At 43.6% G+C, this 22,935-nt stretch overlaps 1 protein-coding gene across 1 annotated transcript in view; it reads left to right on the forward strand.

Moving 5' to 3' along the window:
* LOC124606231 (venom carboxylesterase-6-like) overlaps positions 1-22,935 on the forward strand; it is a 54,797-nt gene that overhangs the window by 26,163 nt on the left and 5,699 nt on the right. Inside the window, exons 4-6 of the mRNA XM_047138207.1 lie at positions 11,237-11,387; positions 11,498-11,679; positions 14,443-14,572. Of these exons, the coding sequence (XP_046994163.1) occupies positions 11,237-11,387; positions 11,498-11,679; positions 14,443-14,572 (463 nt within the window). The remainder of the gene's footprint in view (positions 1-11,236; positions 11,388-11,497; positions 11,680-14,442; positions 14,573-22,935) is intronic.

A 22,935-nucleotide genomic window follows, 5' to 3' on the forward strand; every position in this document is an offset into this window, starting at 1 on the left:
CTCGAACTCGGAACCTTTCCCTTTCGCGGGCAAGTGCTCTACCATCTGAGCTACCGAAGCACGACTCACGCCCGGTTATCACAGCTTTACTTCTGCCAGTATCTCGTCTCCCACCTTCCAAACTTTGCAGAAGCTCTCCTGCGAACCTTGCAGAACTAGCACTCCTGAAAGAAAGGATACTGCTGTGACATGGCTTAGCCATAGCCTGGGGGATGTTTCCAGAATGAGATTTTCACTCTGCAGCGGAGTATGCGCTGATATGAAACTTCCTGGCAGATTAAAACTGTGTGCCCGACCGAGACTGGAAACTCGGGAGCTTTGCCTTCGCAGGAGAGCTTCTGTAAAGTTTGGAAGGTAGGAGACGAGTACTGGTAGAAGTAAAGCTGTGAGGACGGGGAGTGAGTCGTGCTTGGGTGGCTCAAATGGCGCAGTCAGCCGGCGGCTGCACTGGAGGTCGGACGTGCCGTGCTGTGCGCTGCGCTGCGTTAGCTCCGCGTGGTAAGCCTCTGCTCTTGCTGCAGCGCGTCGTTGTCTATAGTGTTTTTGTAGCAATGGAAACGCATTAAGAGATGTCTCAACCACAACGAAAAGACACACTGAAATTTACGTTTGATCGCAACTTTGCTCGACCGAAATCATTTGATGTGGAACAGTGGTTAGAAGTTGATGTTAACATAGGAATTGATGATATTGTCGGTATCCATTTTTCGATTATGAACAGTGTGGTTTTTGTCAAACTTGCCAGTTCGGAGTTGTATGAAAGAATAGTTCAATCCTGTGGTGGCGTCATGAAATTTAAACATTCTGACGGCAATGTTGGGGAGATTACCGTTGCACATGCTCGTCTAGGTATTCGAACCGTACGCGTCTTTGAACTTCCCTTTGAAATAACACGTGACCAGATCAATGCTGTTATTTCTCCATACGGTAAAGTTTTGAGCAATATTGCCGAACGGTGGTCTGCTGCACACAAATTCCTTGTTTTGAATGGTGTGCGCCAATTAAAAGTCGAATTGCAGAAGCACATTCCGTCATTTAGAAACGTCTGCGGCTATAGGGCTGTTGTGATGTACGATGATCAACCGAAAACATGTGCTGTTTGCAACTTACCAGGCCACGTTCGTGCTGAATATCTTCAAAGGCGGGTGGTGCAACTGCCTGCCGACGATGCCTCTAGACCCTCTGCTATGTCAACACTGCCCCTGTGGTACGTAGCCGTGACGCGCGGTCTTGCAGGTGGTACTGCGCCCCCCGAAGTTACTACGAGTGACGACCCACAAGCGACCGACACACCGACCGACTCAAGTGTAACATCTGTAGAACACCAACCCCCCTCGGAAGAAGTAGCTGCTCCCGCCGTTGTCACTGTGGAACCGCACAGTGAGGCAATGGATACGGACGCGGCCTCGGTCGCCTCGAGTCGTGCTCCTCTGCATCCTGACACTTCTTTAGATGTCGAAAGCCTACCAGGTGCAAGGGAAACAGACTTGGCTTCTAGTGGTGCTACTCTGCATCCTGAAGCTTCTTCAGCATTTGACCACCGCCTCTCGGGAGCTATGAAAACAGACCTGGCAACGGCCACTTCTAGTAGTGCGACTTCGCAACCTGAGGCTTCTTCAGGTATTGACCAAAGTCCACAAAGAGGCGCCTCTCCCAAGAAATCTAAAAAACGGAGGATCGCGCGCCAAGGTGCAGAACAGACTGCACCACAACTGCGTGAACGGGCGAAGCAAATAGGCGGCAAAATACGTCAGTCTGCATCTGAGAACTTGACATGTAATCAGCAGTCATCTAAAGAAGACCCCTTGGTCCTGGGTAATGTCTCCGGTTGTGTCGGTTTGCATATAGATGGCGTAGCATTTTCTCGACCCGACGATAATGGTCACCAGAATCAACCTGACCATAGTGAAACACTGAATGACGAGCCTATGAGAGATCGGTCGACTTCGTGGACCGACGATGTCGACGAAACTACCGCGGAGGAAACAATTATGGACACCACAGGAACCGTTACAGTCGCCACGATTGCCACCAAACAAGATGACATCATTATGAATGTCAACTCCGCGGCAGATACTGCCCCAGACAAAGAGAAGCCGACTGATCCCTTCCCGAGCCATGAATATTTCTAAACTGAACAGTGTACTGACTTGTGTCCGTATGTCTATCAGATCAGATTTCTTGATGTTTTCTCGATGTGACTTGTTGTTCGAGGTTTTCCTAAAGATACTCCCGTTTTGGTGAACGTAGTTCCTTTGCAGGCCTATAAGATCGCCACGCTGAATATCAACAAAATATGTAGCGTCCTTAATTTACTAACTTTAAAAGATTTCCTATATGCCTCTGATGTGGACATATTGTTGTTACAAGAAGTAGCAAACATCAAACTTGACTTCATACAAGGGTATAATGCTATTGTCAATCCTGGAATCGGATGTGACTTGGGTACTGCATTTATTTTGAAAGAGTGCATCATAATTAAAGACATAGAAAAACTGCCTAACGGCAGAAGTATTGCCGGCACCTTCCGGACCGCGAGGATCATTAATGTCTATGCCCCATCTGGTTCTACCAATCGTCGCCAAAGAGCACATTTTTTTAAGGAAGGAATTGTTCCATTGTTTGGTGTACGCTGCAACCATACCATCCTTGGAGGCGACTTTAACAGTGTTATTCATGCCAAAGACCAAACTCCGAATTTTAACAAATCGCCAGAACTGGAACGGATCGTAACCGACCTCCGTTTAACTGATTCGTGGGAGCACAAGCACGGAGCTGCACCCGGCTTTACTCACCTCACTAATCATTCAGCAAGCCGGTTAGATCCGATATACGTCTCACCCAATCTGAAACACGCATTCTGCAATCTGAAGCTTGGCCAACCGTTTTTTCAGACCACGCTGCATATATCTGCACATTAAATATGGAACGACAAGGAAGATGTCGATATAAAGGGCTGTGGAAACTTAATGTTTCACACTTAAAAGACCCTGCCTGTCACTAAGCCTTTCTCACCACGTGGAGAGCCTGCGAGACCAAACTCGCCTCCTACACCTCGACCATGGATTGGTGGCTTAAATGCGCCAAACCTAGGATGCGTCGATGTTTCATTAACTACTCCCGGGAGAAGAGCTTTTGGCATAAAAGAACAATAGAATTTTACTTTCACTGTCTCCGAGGACTCTACTTGCAAGGTGCATCAGCTATTGGGAACCATGAACGAATTAAAAAAGTCCAGGCAAAAAATACTGACGTTACGGCGACAACAGCTTGAAGGTTGCCAAATAAGGTCAAGAGCAGAGACTACAGCACAAAAAGAAGCTACTTCGGTCTATCACGTGATTCGTGAAACTAACAGAGGATTCCGAAAAATACTGACGGAGCTTAAAACCGAGAGTAGAACCACCTTGACAATGCATAACGAAATAAAAGCGGCAATCCTAACCCATTTCGACAACTTGTTTTCAGCTAAGGTAGTAGACGAACAAGCACAGGATGATTCACTGGCCAACCTGCAAGGAAGAGTTAGTACCGCGTCCGCGGACGCTGTAATTGCAAAGGCAACCGAAGACGATGTAGAGTATGCTGTTTATCAAAGTGCAAAAAATAAATCCCCTGGAGCCGACGGAATACCAGCAGAGTTTTATCAAGTCTTTTGGGACCATATCAAACATAGAATTACAGGCATCTGTAATGAACTTGTGACACTCAGTCAGGAGATACCAAAAGATTTTCGAGAAGGGATCATATTGTTAACCACAAAATACTCGGCTGGCAAGAAAATTGGAAACTTGAGACCAATCACACTGCTGAACAGTGATTATAAAATTTTTACGCGGCTCTTAGCCCACAGACTTAAACATGTAATGACCAGTGTTACCGGACCGTATCAGTCTAGTGTGGGCAAGGGTAGAAAAATTCAACAGACACTGTCCAACTACCGCGACATAATTTCCATTGCGGAAGTGTGCCGACTACAATGTGCCATCGTGTCGTTAGATTTTGATAAAGCCTTCGACAGGATCAGCCACTCTTACCTCCTGAAAACGATGGATGTAATGGGCTTTCCGCCGAGATTCGTTGACGTCATACGGCGTTTGGTAACGAATAATTCCTCAAGGATAATCATCAATGGACAGTCTAGCCGGCCAATAGAGATCGCAAGTTCCGTCAGGCAAGGTTGTTCGTTGTCCATTGCACTTTTTGCCTTGGCCATAGAACCCTTACTCGCTACCTTGACTCAACGGTTACAAGGATTACAAATACGAGGAAACAACATAATTTGTCAAGTTTATGCGGATGATGTTGGATTTATTGTTATGAATATGGCAGAAATCGAGACGGCGATGCAAATAATTGATAAATACGAAAAAGCGTCGGCCGCAAAGTTGAACAAAACCAAGTCCGGCATATTCAATATCAGAGTGGCATTGGCATGCGCACACAATGTCAGTTATGCGAGCTCACAGCGTTGAAGTGTCCAGGAGTTGATTTCCGACAAAATATACGTCAAACTATTGCGACCAACTACAGACAAGTATTAACTACCATACGCGCTAGTGTACGGACACACAGTATTAGGCAACTAAATGAAATTCAGCGAGTGTCTCTCGCGAACGTCTCCATTACTTCCAAAGTCAGTTATACCGCACAGGTTCTGCCAATGCCCGCCGTCATCGCCAAACAAATTATGTCGGCAATAGGCTATTTTGTGAGCCGTGGTCACATATTTAAAATCCAATATGACACTCTGACACTCGCCACTAGAAACGGAGGTTTAAACATAACGGATGTTACAAGAAATACCCATGCTCTGTACATCTGCAATACGTTTCGGCAATGGAGACAATCAAGCAGTTGTCTCGCTGCACACTTGCTGACCTAAATAGCTCCAGATGACCTCTCACCACCTATTAATGTGCAGCATATACCGAGCGCGCTTTACCATTTGCGATGGTTTTTAATAGAATATAGCTATCTACATTCGCGAATTCCGGAAAACGATATGAACAACGTAAAAGAAATATTCAGCAAATTGATGGAAGAGAAGAAGAAAAACAAAATAGAAGACAAATACCCATGTTATAACTGGAAAGCGATATGGGACAATATTCATAACCGTACCATAGCTACTGATCTGAAAGCAACATGGTATTTCGCTGTAAACAGGAAATTTGCAACTAACTCTGAGCTTCATACGATCGACCTCGCAGACTTGCCACTTTGTGAAACGTGTAATTTAATTGATAACGAAGAACATCGGTTCGTGTGTGACAGGGTTCAAGATATATGGCTGTATGTACGACGAAAGTTGGCGGTTACCCTCCGAACCTCACCTAACGCAATAACACCTGCGGACTTTTTGGCACCGGATGATGTACCCTTTCCTACCACGAAAAGAAACGCAGTCAACTGGATGAAAGCAGCAACAGTGCATTACCTCTTCACGAAAGAAGAGAAAAGCAAAGAGGATTTTTGGATCTATCTGCTAACTGAGCATCACAAGTTACTGCAAACTAGTAAATATAAAGAAAATTATGCTAAATTTTTAATCAAGACCTTAATGTAACAGAAGCAACAAGAAATATTTCGGACTCAGAGGAAACAAAGCAAGAGCTGGTCAATATACTGCCTTGATTAACAATCACAGTGATGAAGATAGTTTGTTTTAGTTTTCACTGACATTGATATTATTTGAGGTTTACATTTATTACACCTTTTGATAAAGCCAGTATAAATAGCTACTTCACACCGAGGATGGTTTTATTTTCTTATCAGTGAGAAGCAGAAGATTGGAATTTTCTTTTACATTTCATTATCGCAGGAGGCCTATTTGGTTCAAGAATACAAAAGAAAGTGAAGACGAAGAAAACTGTTTCTGTTTCGTACATGGTGAAGACAGCATTCATTTTCACATTGTCATTAAACCCGAAGAAGTGGTAATTTATTTTTTGGGAGATAACGAGATTAAAGTCGCCTCATTATTTTATGGTTTTGTACATGGCGTGAAAGGCCGACGTCGACGAAGGCGAATTATGGCGAGCGCAAGGATGGGCTACAAAGAAAAAAAAAAAAAAAAAAAGATGGTAGAGCACTTGCCCGCGAAAGGCAAAGGTCCCGAGTTCGAGTCTCGGTCGGGCACACAGTTTTAATCTGCCAGGAAGTTTCATATCAGCGCACACTCCGCTGCAGAGTGAATATCTCATTCTGGACTCTTGTATCTGTTACTCTGTGGTTAGGATATCGTCTACCGTATTCTCTACAGCCGCCAGTGACAGCGTTTCCATAACAAAATCCATACACAAATAAATAATAATTATACTTAGCATTTGTGAATGCATGCAGCATTTTTTAAAAAATCAGTTATCTAGTCTCAAGCATATACTCATTACTCTAACGTCATATTAAAACACAATCGATATATAGACTCGTAAGAGTTCGTGTACCAATAAGCGAAATTAGAATTTTATTAATACCTTCATCTGCAAACGGGCGTTGATATATATCAACGGGGACAGGTGAAAATGTGTGCCCCCACCGGGACTCGAACGCGAGATCTCCTGCTTGCATGGCAGACACTCTATCCATCTAAGCCACCGAGGGCATAGAACATAGCTCGACTACAGGGACTATCCCGCGCATGCCTCCCGCGAAACCCACGTTCTCACGTTGTATGTCCACACACTTCATTCGTAGTGTCCCGCCCCAACACATCATTACTCGTGGAAGACATTCTTACCAAATCCCATAAGAGTTCGGGGAATATGTGTGCATACGCACAAAGAAGAAGGTCATGGCCGATGTTGCCAGCACTATATACTTATATGGATATGATGTCTGTTCTTTCGGACATGTCCGAAAGAACAGACACCGTATCCATATAAGTACAGTAATCGAAATGGAAACTTCTATCTTTCGAACAAGTAAAACTAGAAGATATGTTATATGATATGTTTTATTCGAATTAGTCTATACTACCACCTCTGAAATTATTTACTAAGCTTCTTCAAAGACCCTTTATCACAACAAAAATACCTGATAATGCTGAGGTCAGTGGCTGCATTGGTGCCATAGATGGTACTACCACCACTGAAAATAACATTAGTTCATGGTAAGTTTTAGAAGCGCTATTGTTCCATGTGTTTCAATATTTTCTTCAGTTTTCAGTTTTTCTGATGGGGGTATCATAAGCGGGTCTCCACAGCAAGGAAAGTTTCGCGATGTGGAATGTTTACGTTTTACTTTGGCAGCTGCGTTAGGTTGGTGACATTTCGGTCTTGTGTATGTGTGAGGGGATATATTGTGTGTTTCTTTGTATAACCTGAGTTATGAGCTGGGTGCCTGCGTAGTTAAAGGACCTGACAGTGACATACAGTTGTTTATCTGTGGTTGACAAGTGATTTAGTGACTTCTACACGAGGTGGACAAAAATAGGTAAATGCGAAAAACACACCACATCGACGTGCCCATCACGCTGTAGGAGACCCTTTAGCATTCGTAACAGCGTCCAGTCGTCTCGGAATGGATAAATATAGGCCGTGTATGACTTAGGTTATCTTATAACATTGTCCTGGAAAATTTTGGTGAGTTCAGGTGACGGTGATGGAAGTGGATAGCGATCACGCACCCTGCTCTCCAAAGTAGATCACAAAGAATCAGTAGTACTAAGATCTGATGACTGTGTGGTGACTGTGGTGGCCAGGGTAGATGCGACAGTTGAGTCTTGTGCTCACAAAACCGCATCTTGACGATGCGACATGTGTGAACAGATGTCCTGTCGTTCTGGTGCACAGCATCAGCGTGGGAGAACAAATATCGCACAGTGACATGGACTTGAGTAGCCTAAAGGATCACATAAACTTTCGCTGTAATGCCACTTTTCACAGTGGCAATGGGGCCCAAGAAATACCGCGATATGCTTGCCCAAATCGTCCACCATTTCCAATGTTGGGACCTAAATTCGGTGAAATATTGAGAACAGTGTGAAAGAAGACTTATTCTGCTAAATGACCTTCCTCCATTGCTCCATGACTGAGTTTCTATGGCTTCGACAAAATGTTTTCCTGGTGAGTCATTTTGAATTTCCAGCTCGCCATGCAATTCTCTGCATCTGTAGCTCCTTTTGTGTTATTTTGGTGCTGACAGGATTCGCGAGTGCGACATTCATTTCCTTAGTAACTTTCGAAAGTATGGTCCCCTTATTTTCCGTCACAATCCTCTTCAATGACCGCCTGTCACAATCACTCAGCACACAGTTTCGTCCACGTAGTGACTTATCGGATGATGCTTTTCCGCTTTTCCTGTATACGGTATAAATCATCGGGTACCTCGGTGACGGAAACAGCCACCACAAGAGCACGTACAATTTGCCCACACTCGAATTCGAAACTAGTAGCGAATTGTGCAAAATAAATGGCAGCTGAAGATTTCACCACGAATTTTAACGAATCCACTTAGCTCTGACACAATGCACTCACAACTACGTGCCACACTGTTCTGACAACGACTGACTCTTCCAACGTGCTGAGGGTACTGCGCAGTTGCTGTTCGTGGTCAAATATAACAGTGTATCCTGCAGGCTAGACCAGCCTCTGAATTTATGTTCGTGCACACATTTCTCACAGTGTTACCATACTTTTGTCCAATCCATGTATGTGTGAAGTTGTGTTTCCCTCTACCATTTATTGTACGTTAGACCACATCCTGGTGGTTAGGGAGTGCAAAAACACTTTTATTTATCTGATCGAACAGTCCACGGCTAAATTGCCGGTTCATAATGTGCAACGGACACAATATTTCAGTGATCAGACGTACAGACATCGACAGGTATGCTGATGATTTGAACTTCTGAGGGCTCGTGGCCGACCTATATCCCTCCCTCCCGCGAGCTGTTCCCTCCGCGGTCCGAACCGGCTAGCGTCGACATCTGTGGTGTCGCTAACGTAGGTGCTCTGTCCACCCTGGTCACCAGATGGGTTTGTTTGCTGAGAGTCTTCTTAATTAAACTCAGCGCTGGTTCGCAGGCCTTGCTAAAGTTAGAGCCACGATCTCGGTTAATGAAATTGTCTCTCGACCGATCTGCTATCGCCTCTATAACGAGGTTGTCCCAGTATTAGGATGTCTGTGCCAAGATTCTGGTACGTTCGTGCTCCATCGCGTGATTCTGAGAGAAACAGTGCCTTGCGACCGCTGACTTGTTGAAATTCTCCAGCCGACTGTACCTCTGGGGATCCCGGCAACGATCCTCGACCGTGCCAATTGTCTGTCCGTTATATGTCTTCCGACAATTACGCGGAATCAGGTACAATCCGGCCTTTCGCAAACCGAATCGTCTTTGACGCTTTCTAATAATGCTCTCGTTCTATTGGGCGGACAAAATGGAACTTCTACTCGCTGCTTTTTCAATATGTGTCCGATATTTCCCGATAGTGCGCCAATGTACGATACAAAGGTAGTGGCTGCCTCTTTCTCCGTGACTTCTTCTATCTCCACAGGTTGAATTGTTGTGGTAGGTCTGAGAACGCGCCTAATCTGCTGTTCTGGGTATCCCTTTCTTTCCAAAATACAGTTCTGATATGTTCCAGCTCATGGGGCAAACTCTCTGGAATTGAGATGGTCTGCGAAACTCTCAGTTTCTAGACCCCATTTCTCTGCTAAGGGTGGTAGCAACTGGTTACACATAAAAACTGATTAGTGTGCGTTTTCTTCCGACAAACACTATGGCCCAGGATTCCAAGACCTGTTCTCTTGCCCATGGAAAAATGGAAATGAGAGTACGACATTGTGGGCAGGGAGTCTCCCATTCGGCCGCTGAGGGCAAGTACTCACCGCATTCGAAGCCACATTGGGCAACTTGCGCGTCGGAAATGGGGATGAAATGATAATGAGGGCAACACTACACTGCGTTCTTGACCGGAGAAAAATCTCCAGCTCCGCACGGGAATCGAACCCGGGCCATTTGGCGTGGCATTCCACCGCTCTGACCACTGAGCTAACGGGGGCGGACTCTCTTGCCCATGACGTTCAGGTAATCGGCCTTCTGCTTCGGTCTTCATAGTGAATTTAATGTTGGGATGTATGGAGTTCATACCTGTTAGGAAGCCAAAGAGTTTGTCTCGTCCATGGGTCCATATGACGAATGTGTCATTCACATAACGGAAAAAACACATCTGTTTCCATCTGGATGACACGAGGAACTCCTCTTCGATGTACTCCATATACAAATTCATCTGTTTTAGGCTAGAAACTCTCAGTTTTGTGGTATAAAATTTCCAGTCCGTTAGCGTCAACTGAAGTTTTTCGTTCATTGTTCAGGTTGGTGCAATGCGCTCCTAATTTTAAATTTCCTGCCAGATTAAAACCATGGGCCGCATCATTATTTGAAACTGGGACCTTCACCCTATCCTGTATCGGCTGAGCTACAGTATACAAGCACGTCTCACGACCTGGCTTGACTGTTTTACTTATGACAGTAGTTTGTGACACTAGCACTCCCGGTGGAAATGTTATTGTGGGAACAACGGCTTTGCCATAGCCTAGGAGATTGCTTCCGGAATGAAATTTCACTCTTTAGCGAAGTGTTCGATGATCTGAAACTTCTGCGGAATTTCCAGTACCAGGTTCGAGTCCTGGTCGAAAACAGCTCGAAGAGAAGTCCCTGGCGTCATCCAAATGGAAACAGGTGTGTTTTTCCGTTATGTGGGTGACACTTTCGTGATCTGGGCCCATGGAAGAGACAAACTCCCAGAAAGTTTCAAATCTGCGCACACTTCGTTGCAGAGTGTAACTTTATTGTGACCTTCAAAAATCGTCTTCCAGTGTTTCAATGTATCCTAATTTCAATTTATTTGTCTGCTAATTTCTTGTTTTACATATACTATAACTTCTTTCGGTACGTTGTTAAGCATATTAACTAGTTAACTTCGTGTCTAAAGAGATCCTTTCTTTTTTATACTGTGCCACAACTTTATTTGAGTTATATAGGGTTCATTGTAAATTTCAATTATTTGTATCATACCTCGGATGTGAAGCAGCTTCTTCTGTGCTAAATTTTTGCGTTCGAGAAATTACATGACCCTTATATGGTGTGTCTGTTGTTGGGTTAAGCAGCAGAAATAAAATTCAGCTTACAATTACCATCTCTTTATAACAAATCACAACGTAATTGTATCCTTAGTTCTGTTCTAATCGCTCGACGCTATGCTGAGAAAAGTAGTAATTTTTGCTCTGTTTGCAGGAGAAGTTGTATATGTCAAACATCGTATGGTCGCCCAACATAGAACCTCCAACACAGAGCGCGTTCCTGACGGAATCTCCCATTTCAATTCTGAACGAGGGCCGTTTTCTGAAAGTGCCCCTCATGATCGGTGTCACTTCCGCTGAACTCGGTGAGTGTGAAATGATTATGCGTTCGCACAAATGGAGGATATACAGAAAATTTTGAGCTTTTTACTTCCTGAAGCAAACGCCTATTAGATCGTACTCTCTGTGTCTTAAGGTTTCAGCATCCTCAGCCAATCAGCGGTGATCACCAACTTGAACGAGCAGTTTGAGCAAGTTGTGGGTCCCTGTCTTCACCTACCGACAACCGAAGAGCAGGCGGAAGCTGCCTTGAGGATTAGAAATTTTTATTTCGGCAACGAAAGCATTTCTCTAGATAACCCGGAGCCATTAGTGCAGGTAAGTCAATACCTGTTTGCTTTGTTCCTACTGTGTGATAACTGTAACACGGTGACAATAATATTAACGATTTTGTTGCCGAACATCCAACCCTTTAAGAGAAGCTAAATGTCTTTCCCAAGATCGCTAATAACAACCACATTCTCGATAACCGGTTTCAGTAATAAATGTTACCATCTTCAGATCTCATTAGACAGGTTATTGCATATTTCTTAACGTGGCTGTTGAGATCTGAACATCGCAGTGCCGATTACCGAAACCAGTTATCGAGAACGACGGTTGTTATTAGCGATTTGGGAAAAGAAGTTTAGCTTCTATAATCTGTTATCACAGCTCGCCCCTTGCCGCTCAAAATGAGTAAACTAAAAGAAAACGCGAGAGGTTGGTTCTCTTTCTAAGTGCTATAATAGTTACAAAACATATACAAGATAGTTGTAACCTTTCGCTACTTGAGCCAGCGTATATGAAAAATTATTTGCCTTATGGGTACCCATCTTTGTAGGAATGATATTCATACTCTATGCTGTAGAATTTGCATTGTCGGTAGTGATAGTGGATTGACTCTCCGTTAGACGCCGATATTGATACGGCGACGTAGGGTTGAAACACGAGCATCAGTGCGCTTTACAGCAGCAGTCAGTCAACAAAGGTGAGCAGCGCTTAGCTCACAAAGCTGTTTCATCAAAACAACGGCAATAGCGCAGCTGCTCTTCGTAAGTATCGGCGCATTAAAGGAATACAGAGCAGTTCTCTTCCTGCGCCGGTGTTGAAGAACATGATTCGGAAGTTCGAGTAATTGGTGATTTGAGAATTGTTCATGAGAAAGGCGACTGATAACTGCACCACAAATTGTTGATGAAGATTGCCATGACTGAGAATTCTGGACGCAATGTGCGATCTTCAAGTAGTACACGTGATGTGTCACGACAGCTGAACTTTCCACGGTCCACGGTGGCTTCGGGAAACAGTAGAGCAGTCTCTAGTGCGGCTCCAGGCTCTCGTGGACGGAGATGGTCGTCACATTGAACAACCTTCGTAACCTGCAGCCCAAACGCGATATATATATATATGGAAGCCTCTCAGTATGTACACTAGCTATTTGTCACATGGAGTGCTGGAGTGCTGACAGGCATAACGTAAAGTTTGAATGCGTAATATGAATGACTTTTTACCTGACTTACGTCACCCATTTCTTTCAGGCACCATGCAGCATCACACTATCACAGCTAGGTAACTGGTAACTGGTGGCTCTGCTCCAGAAATTTCAAGCTGAACATCATAATCATCTTTCTCAGCGTTTCTGTGTTATTAGACTGAACTTTAGCTACATGTCGGGAACCGCAACTATTTAGTGCAGTCACATGGCACTATTCACATTACAGTCTCCAAAGGAGATTCACCACAGATTTTTCCACATTAGTTACAGTAACCAGTCATTCAGTATGTAAGAGTGATGTAGGGCTCTGTTGCTAGCTCATGCTTTAAACTCCGCCTTTACAGATTTTTGAGACCTTTTTTTTTTTTTTTTTTTTTACCTCTGAAGCTCGAATCCCTCAACGCAGCTGCTCAGGTTTTAGTTTTGTCATCAATTGCCTGCACTGCCACTACCATTGTGCCTCAATTATCACGCAGATTAGAAGGATTGTTACCGAAAATACCAGTGACATGAAGTGGACCTGAACCTAGAGTTATGGTCTGGGGTACGATTTCGTATGGCAGAAGGAGCAGCACTCACGTGGTTATCCCACGCACATCGGCTGAAAATTTATACCTCAGTCTTGTAATTCAACAAGTTGTGCTTAGAGCTCGAACCGAAAGATTTAGGAGTTCCTTTTTCCCACGCACCATTCGAGAGTGGCATGGTAGAGAAGTAGTACGAAAATGGTTCGATGAATCCTCTGCCAGGCACTTAAGTGTGAATTGCAGAGTAATCATGTTGATGTATATGTAGACATTCACGAACAGCATTCAGGGATGTTTTCCAACAGTATAACGCTCGGCCACACAGCGATATAGTAACCCAAGATGCTCTACCAAGTGTCAGCATGTTGCCTTGGCCTACTCGATCTTCTGGTCTGTCACCAATCGAGCACGTGTCGGCATAATCGGACGATAACTCCAGCCCCCTCCACGAACAGCATTAACCGTCCCTGAATTGATCGACCAACTGCCTCAGGCATGGAACTCCATTCCCCAAGCTTACACCCAGAACTTGCGCAACACAACGTATGCACGTGTGTATGCTTGCATTTAACATTCTGTCGGTTACACAGGTTACTAATGTGCCAGCATTTCGTATTTGCAATGGATTATCTCTCGCTTACATTAATCTATGTTGCAACGTTAATCACTCAAATGTTTCCCAAAATTTTATTACTCTACGTTAATTATTTTTTGGTGGTGCGATTTTTTCCCGTCAGTGTATATAGTAAACTTCAAATTGCCCATTAACTCTCTGCCAGAGAACCAAACAACTTAGTCTTGCTAGATAAGTTAAATATACAAAACGATAAAGCAACAGGTATATTTTTTGTCGAATATTGTTATAAACGCAAGATTGTTTTAAGTTGGTAGCAACTGCGAAATGCAACAGATGTTGCATACAATTGATCCTTCTACATCTGCATCTACATCTACATGACTACTCTGCAATTCACATTTAAGTGCTTCTAATTGGTTTACTTACTTATTATTTCTTAAACTTAGCACCATTTGGAAAACATTTGTGTACAATTTCGTAACAAGATTGTGTTACTGAAACAGCTAAACGAAGACATCACCTTCTTCGAGCCGACCGATTCCCTCGTCAGAAAACTGACCCAGCTGACTGACGTGCCAGTATATTACTACAAATTCGACTATCCTGGGCCTAACGTCCCTACAAATGAATGGGGTAAGTGACTGACACTTGGCATGATATCTTACTGATCACGTTTAAATTATGTGTCTATTCAAAGAATATGGGTCTTCATTTCGTCCGTAGTTCCATACTGGTAAATAGGTAACATAAATATTTGTGACTCTAGCTAAAACTTTTTTTGCATGAAGTCACACGTACCCATAGTTGTAAGTCATTTGTTTGTGCTTCATGTCCCAGAAAGTGAGGTTGTTTAGCGAAAAGACTTTTACCCATTTAAGAAGGAATCTAACCATCACGTTGTCAGATTTAATTTGAGGCGGGAGATGTTTTGTTTAAATTTTGTTGTACTCGGAGACAGAGACTTCAACTTTTTCTCTCTGTTGAGACAGCTTTTAACGTGTTGCAGTGCTTAAGACTCTGGAATTGTATTCGCGAGCTGTTGAAATTCCCTCTGGGACATTTTCTTGAATCGGTTAAGGCGAATTCCGGGTTCGATCCTCGGAAGAGGACACATCCGATTTCTTCCTCATCCTCGTGTCATCTATGGTTTTGCAACGTCTATGCTCTAACATTCCTTCTTTCGTTCTTCCATTTATCTTCCTTTACTTCCCACTTTGTAGAAAAATCATTTAATTATCACCTAACGTCAGTAGTAATTTCGAGCAACCCAAGGGAACTAATGGGTTGTGAGATATCTGGCTTACTGATTTGCTGTCTCTTGGAAAAATTTTTATCTGCGAGGAGATTTCTATGTAATGTAAAGGTCGCTCACTCTCGCCATGGAAGCCCCTACTATTTTGCCAGCTTCAAGGATGAGGAATGTGTGTGGGTCGCTTTCACTTCTTTTTTTCCTCTTTTGGGTCATTACTCTTCTGGTTGGTTTGATGCGGCACGATTTCCTCTACCTCAGAGATGCAATTGAAACCTGAATCCTCAGTATTTTGCTGGATGTATTCAAGCCTCTCTTCCACTACAGTTTTTACTCTCTTCAGCTCGCCCTAGTTCGATGGAAGTTATTCCCCGATGTCTTAACAGATGCCCTGTCATTCTGAACCCTTTTGATGTCAGAGTTTCCCATATATTCACTTCCTCTGCGATTCTGCAAACAACCACCCCATTCCTTACCTTATCGGTCCGCCTCATTTTCAACACTGGTCTGTAACACCACACCTCAAACGCTTCATTTCTCTTTAGTTCCGGTTTTCCGACAGTCCATATTTCTTACCTCACAGTGCTATGCCCTAAACGTACATTCTCAGAATTTTTTTCCCTAAATTAAGGCCTTTGTTTGATACAAATAGACTTCTCTTGGCCAGGTATATCCTTTCTGCCGGTGCTAATCTGCTTTTGAAGTGTCCTCTTTGCTCCGTCAATGATGGGTTATTTCGCTGCCTAGGTAGCAAAATTTCTTAACTTCATCTACTTCGTGATCATCTATCATAATGACAAATTTTACGCTGTTCTCAGTTCTGCTACTTCTCATTACTTTCACCTTCATCGATTTACTCTCAGTCCACATCCTGTACGCATTACGCTGTACATTCCATTCAGCAGATCCTGTAATTCTTCTTCATTTTCACTGAGGATAGCACTGTCTCCAGCGAATCTTATCATTGATATCCTTCCACCCTGAATTTTAATACCAGTCTTGAACATTTCTTCTATTTCCAGCATTGCTTCTTCAATGTATAGATTGAACAGTAGGGTCGAGAGATCACATCCCTATTTTCTCTCTCTCTCTCTCTATTCGTTTAGTCGGTTCCGACTCTTCGTGACCCCATGAACCAAATCACGGCACTTTTTCCTGTCTTGCACTTTCTCCCGTAGACCTTCCAGGTTGGAACACATTGCTTCTGTGATGCCATCGATCCATCTCATCCTCTGACGTCCTCTTCTTCTAGTTCCTTCAATCTTCCCCAGCATTAATGTTTTTTCCAGCGAGGCATGCCTTCGCATTGTGTGTCCAAAGTAGGCCAGCTTTTGTTTTAAGATTAGACCTTCCAGGGAGAAATCTGGTTTAATTTGCTCCAATATTGATCTGTTGGTTCTCTTTGCAGTCCATGGAACTCTAAGAAGTTTCCTCCAACACCACAATTCGAAGGAGTCAATTCTTCGCCGTTCAGCCTTTCTAATGGTCCAGGTCTCACATCCATACATCACAACTGGGAAGACCATAGCCCTCACAATACGGATCTTTGTTGCTAGTGTTATATCTCTGGACCTTATAACCTTGTCAAGGTTTGACATCGCCTGTCTACCGAGCAACAGGCGTCTCCGGATTTCATGGCTGCAGTCACCGTCAGCAGAGATCTGGGAACCGAGATAACTGAATGTGGTCACTACCTCCATGGTTTCTCCTGCTATATCCCACGAATTGGTAGGTGTAGTTGCCATAATTTTCGTTTTCTTCACATTCAGCGTAAGACCAGCCTTTACACTTTCGTCTTTCACCTTCAGTAAGAGTGTTCTCAATTCTTCTTCACTTTCTGCCAACAGGATCGTATCATCCGCGTACCTGAGGTTGTTTACATTTATTCCAGCTATTTTAATTCCTGTTTCTCCTTCATCTAGCCTCGCATTCCTCATGACAAGTTCTGCATACAGATTGAATAAGTACGGTGACAGTATGCAGCCTTGCCGGACCCCTTTCTGAATCTTTATCCATTTCGTTGTTCCATATATAGTTCTCATCGTGGCTTCTTGGTCAAGGTATAAACTCCGTATCAGATGAATGAGGTGATCTGGTACACCCATGTTTTTCAGTACGTTCCATAATTTGTTGTGATCGACGCAGTCAAAGGCTTTGGCGTAGTCAATAAAGCAGAGGTACACATCTTTCTGGCCGGCCGCGGTGGTCTCGCGGTTCTAGGCGCGCAGTCCGGAACCGTGCGACTGCTACGGTCGCAGGTTCGAATCCTGCCTCGGGCATGGATGTGTGTGATGTCCTTAGGTTAGTTAGGTTTAAGTAGTTCTAAGTTCTAGGGGACTGATGACCACAGCAGTTGAGTCCCATAGTGCTCAGAGCCATTTGAACCATTTTTGAACATCTTTCTGGAATTCTCTCGCTTTTTCCATAATCCACCGAATGTTAGCAATTTGATCTCTAGTTCCTCTTCCTTTCCTAAATCCAGCTTGTTCTTCTGGCAGCTCTCGATCTAAATATTGACGAAGTCTATTTTGTGAGATTTTCAACATAGCTTTGCTAGCATGTGAAATAAGTGCGATTGTTCGGTAATCTGAGCATTCTTTAGCACTTTTCTACTTTGGAATGGGGATGAATACTGATCTTTTCCAGTCTTCTGGCCACTGCTGCGTGATCCATATTTTTTGACATATTGAGTGCAGCACTTTCACTGCATCCTTTCCAGTGACTTTAAACAATTCTGCTGGTATTTCATCATGTCCACTAGTTTTGTTATCAGCCATATTTTCAAGGGCCCACTGGATTTCGCTCTCCAAAATATCTGGCTCTAGATCTAAATTAACATTAACATCAGCAGTAGGAGCCCTGTCATGATGCAGTTCTTTCTTGTATAGGTCTTCTACATATTCTGCCCATCTTTCCTTGAAATCCTCTGCTTCACTCAGATCTTTCCCGTTTCTATCTTTTATCATTCCAATTTTTGCCTGGAATTTTCCTTTAATTTCTCTAATATTCTTATAAAGATCTCTTGTCTTCCCCATTACGTTACTATCTTCAACTTCCTTGCACTGTTCATTAAAGAATATATTTTTATCTCTTCTAGCTAATTTCTGAAGATCTTTATTTAATTCAAACATAGCTGATCTATCTCCCTTGATTTTTGCTTTCCTTCGTTCTTCTGCAACTTGCAGTGCCTCAACTGATAGCCATCTAGCCTTCTTACTGTTCCTTTTCTTGCGAATGTGTTTCTCTGCGGCCTCCTTGACAGTTTTAGCTACTTCTGTCCACATCTCTTGCGAGCTTTTGTCCTCCAGCTGTAATACATTAAATCTGTTTTGTACCTCTACAGCATAGTCGGAGGGTATAGAGTTAAGGTCGTATCTGCAAGTTGGGTTACTTTTTGCTATATTCTGAAGTTTCAGCCGAAATTTTGCAATCAGGAGCTCATGATCTGATCCGCAGTCAGCCCCAGGTCTTGTTGTAGCTGACTGAACCGCGCTCTTCCACCTCTGATTACAAAGTATGTAATCAATTTGGTTCCGGTGTTGGCCATCTGGCGAAGTCCAGGTATATAGGCGTCGTTTTGTTAGTTGAAACAGTGTATTAGCAATTATCAATGAATTTTCTTGGCAGAATTCTAGGAGTCTCTGTCTAGCTTCATTTGTTGTAACAAGACCATATTTCCCTGTTATACCTTCTACAGCTTCATTTCCCACTTTTGCATTCCAATCTCCAACTATGTAGACGATATCCTTTTTTGGTGTTGACAGTAGTAATTCTTGTAAATCTCCATAGAACTGGTCAATAATTTCCTTTTCAGCATCGGTTGTTGGTGCATAAACTTGAATTACTGTGATGTTGAGGGGCTGACCTTGAAGTCTGATGGACATCATTCTATCATTTTTATATTTGCATCCCATCACAGCTTTTCTCACTTTATCACTAACTATGAAGGCTACTCCATTACTTCTGTTGTTATCGTGCCCAGAATAATACACCATATGGCCATCCGAAGCAAATTCTCCCATGCCAGTCCACCGCATTTCAAAAAAATGGCTCTGAGCACTATGGGACTTAACATCTATGGTCATCAGTCCCCTAGAACTTAGAACTACTTAAACCTAACTAACCTAAGGACATCACACAACACCCAGCCATCACGAGGCAGAGAAAATCCCTGACCCCGCCGGGAATCGAACCACCGCATTTCACTTATTCCCAATATGTCGATGTTAATTTTCTCCATTTCTCTTTTCACTATGTCTAGTTTTCCTTGATACATGGATCTTACATTCCATGTTCCTATGCAGTGCTTCTCTTTGCACCATCTGACTCTTCGTGAAGCTCCTCTCAACCTGGTTCCCCCCGGAGATCCGATCGGGGAACTTGAAACTCCGGAACATTTTGAGCTGAGCGAAGCCATGGGGTTTTCTTGGGATAGTTCAGTGGTGGTTTCCCGTTGCCTTCCACTGTCCTCCAACTCCTATCTGCTCACCGACTCAGTTTCCCGCTGGGGTTGGTTACCCAACCTTCCGCTGAGTTGCTCGGCTTAATAGGGGCACCACGTGTAGGTAGGAAGTTGGAGAATTGAGGTGACAGAGGCTGTGAGAACTCTCTTGCTGAGTTCTTGTAATCGCGTATCACCCCCATTTTATGCCAGAGTCTCATGATGTCTGCAGAGACCCCCCCCCCCCAGGTCATTTCCTATTTTTTCCCTATTTTACACCTCTTTTAATCCGAGGACAACGTTCTTGGTCTTCGACTCTTATAATTCCCTTTTAGTTCTACAGCTTATTCAGGTTTTCCCGAAAGTTTCGTACATCTTACACCATTTGACATTGTCATACGCTTCTTCCAGGTCGACACATCCTATGAACGTGTGTTGACTATTATTTAGTCTTGTTCCATTATCAACGTCAACGTCAGAACTGCCTCTCTAATCGTCATCTAACACGTCCTCAATTTTCTTTTCCTTTCTTCTGAATGTTAATCTTTTCAGCAACTTGGATACATGACATGTTAAGCTGATTGTGAAATAATACCCGTACTCACCTGCTCTTTAAGTCTTCAGAATTGTGTGTGTGATATTTTTACGAAAGTCATACGTGCTACATACTAAGGTGAGTAGTCGTTTTGTTACCACTTCCCGCTACGATTTTAAATATTCTGATGGAATACTATCTGAAACTCCTACCTCATTTGATGTAAAGACCTCCGAAGCTCCATTAAATTCTGATTTTAATAGTGGATCCCATACTGCTTCAATATCGACTCCTGTTTCTTCTTCTATCACATCAGACACGTCTTCCCCCTCGCAGATGTTTTCAGTGTACTCTTTCCACGTATCCGCTTTCTCCTCTCCATTTAACAGCAAAATTCCTATTGCACTCTCAATGCTACAACCCTTGTTTTTAATTCCTCCGCAGGTTGTTCAGACTTTCCTACATGCGGAAACAGTCTTTCCGACCATCATTCCGTTTTCGATATCTTCACGTTTTTCGTGCAGCCATTTCGCCTTATCTTACCTGGACTTCTTATTTATTTCATTCTTAAGTGAATTGTATTTCTGTATTCCTGAGTTACCCGGAACACTTTTGTACCTCCTCAATTCCTCGATCAACTGAAGTACTTTTTGTAATGCCAATGACTTCTACCCAGTTCCCTTCTTCGTACTTACATTTTCTGTTGTAACCTGTTGTAACCGCGACCGTAATGGTCACGGGGTGGCCGAGAAAGCGCGGCGGGACCAAACGGAGAGCGGCCCGCGAACAAACAAACGGAAAGGAGGGACACGAAACAACGAGGGACGATCGAGAGAGACCTTAACGACGACAACACGCAAGATGCAACGGAGTGACAGACACAACCAAACGAATCCAAGACGTCCACTAGTAATGAAAACAAAGAACGGTAAACACGCTATCTGTTGTCGAGGCGATATGCCAAGCCTCACGCAACGATTAGACTCGCTGGCTGAGCGAGAGGCAGGCGCTCTATGGGGGGCGCCGCTATTGGCCGGTGGAACCACGTGTTCCACCGTGGTGCCCTCACACTGAATGCGGGCCGGGAGGCGCACGCCGCCACAGCTTACGGCGCGATGGTGCAGAGACCTCTAGGGGGTCTTCGACGTCCATGACGACTGGCGCGGATTCAAATTCAGCGGCGCGCGGTACCAGATTTTCTTTCCAGTTTCTGTGATTGCCCTTCTTGGGAATGTCCATTGCTGTCTACATGCTGAGTTATTCTTTATAGCAATATCTATATCTTAAGGTAACTTAAAGCATATCTGTTCATTCCTTAGTACTTCTGTGTCCCACTTTTTTGTATATTGATTCTTCTTGACTAGCCCCTTGAACTACAGCCTACTCCTCATCACTCCTAAATTGTGATTTGAGTCTATATCTGCTCTCCAGTACAGCTGACAATCCGGTATCTTACTCCGGAATCTTTGCCTTACCATGATGAAATCTAACTGAAATCTTCCCGTATCTCGCGGCCTTTTCTAGGTATGCCTCCTCCTCTTGTGATTCTTGAACAGAGTATTCGCTATTATTCGCTAATATTTATTGCAGAACTCAAATAGTCTGTCTCTTCTCATTCGTAGTACCAATCCCATATTCTCCTGTAACCCTTTCTTTTACTCCCTCCCCTGCAACCGCATTCCATCCCCCTATGACTAATAGACTTTCCTCTCCCTTGATTTAGTACATTAACCGTTCAGTACCGTCATATACGTTTATACTGCTTCATCTTCAGTTTGCGACGTCGGCATTTATACCTGAACTATTATTGTAGGCGTTGATTTGCTGTCAGATCTAGTGAGAGCAACCCTATTGCTGAACTGTTCACAGACATACACTCTATCCGACCTTCCTATTCACAACTGACTCTACTCCAATTATTCCATTTTCTGCTGCTGTTGACATTACCCTGTACTGATCCGACGAGAAATCCTTGTCTTCCTTGCATTTCACTTCAGTGCCCACACTACATCTCTGTAAACAACGGCCGGAAAGCTCTGGCAGTCGTTAAATTTCTCGGCGACAGAAACCCGCTCCTTGGTCGCGTAGCCAAGCGAGAACCACTGTGTGAAAGTTCTCATCGTTGTAAAATCTCTTTCGGCCCCAGACATTCATTCACGGATATGGCTTGGTGAAAGGTCTGGATTTCCCGAGTAGCGTCACCCAAGCCAGTGCGTCGTTGGTCAAATTGTTGGCACGATGGCCCTATGGCCGGACGCAACATTGGATTTGATCCATATTCTGCCAAAATTTCACAGACAAATTTTGTGCTATTCTGCACAAGAATCGTACTGCCAGCGTACTTCAATTTGGAGGTCTTTTCAGTTGCCGCGTCATTCCCATGACACACTGTGAAGCAGCTCTTATCCGTACCACAGCAAAATGGCGTCCGCAAGAAACCAGGAACCTGTACTCTCTTCTGCCAGAGCGCCACTCTTGTTGGACAATGGTATTGGCGTGTGACGTGTTGTGCAACATTTCTTGATACCCCAACGAATAGTTTCTATTTTTAGTTTTATTGAAAAGGAAAAAAAAAGACCGATGTTGTCTTTGCTTAAGGACGCAAAGTTTACGTTGTACTAGTTTCGTTTATCGATATTACAAATGTAAAAGCCGAAATTGCGAAAATTCTAACGCATGTTAAAATCAAAAGTTGTGGAAAGTACTTCAGATTGTAAATGTCTGGGATTTTAATATATGTGAGGCTTGTTGCCGCAACACGTAATTCATAA

This window comes from Schistocerca americana, chromosome 3 (assembly GCF_021461395.2).
Source record: "Schistocerca americana isolate TAMUIC-IGC-003095 chromosome 3, iqSchAmer2.1, whole genome shotgun sequence".
Lineage (NCBI taxonomy): Eukaryota > Metazoa > Arthropoda > Insecta > Orthoptera > Acrididae > Schistocerca > Schistocerca americana.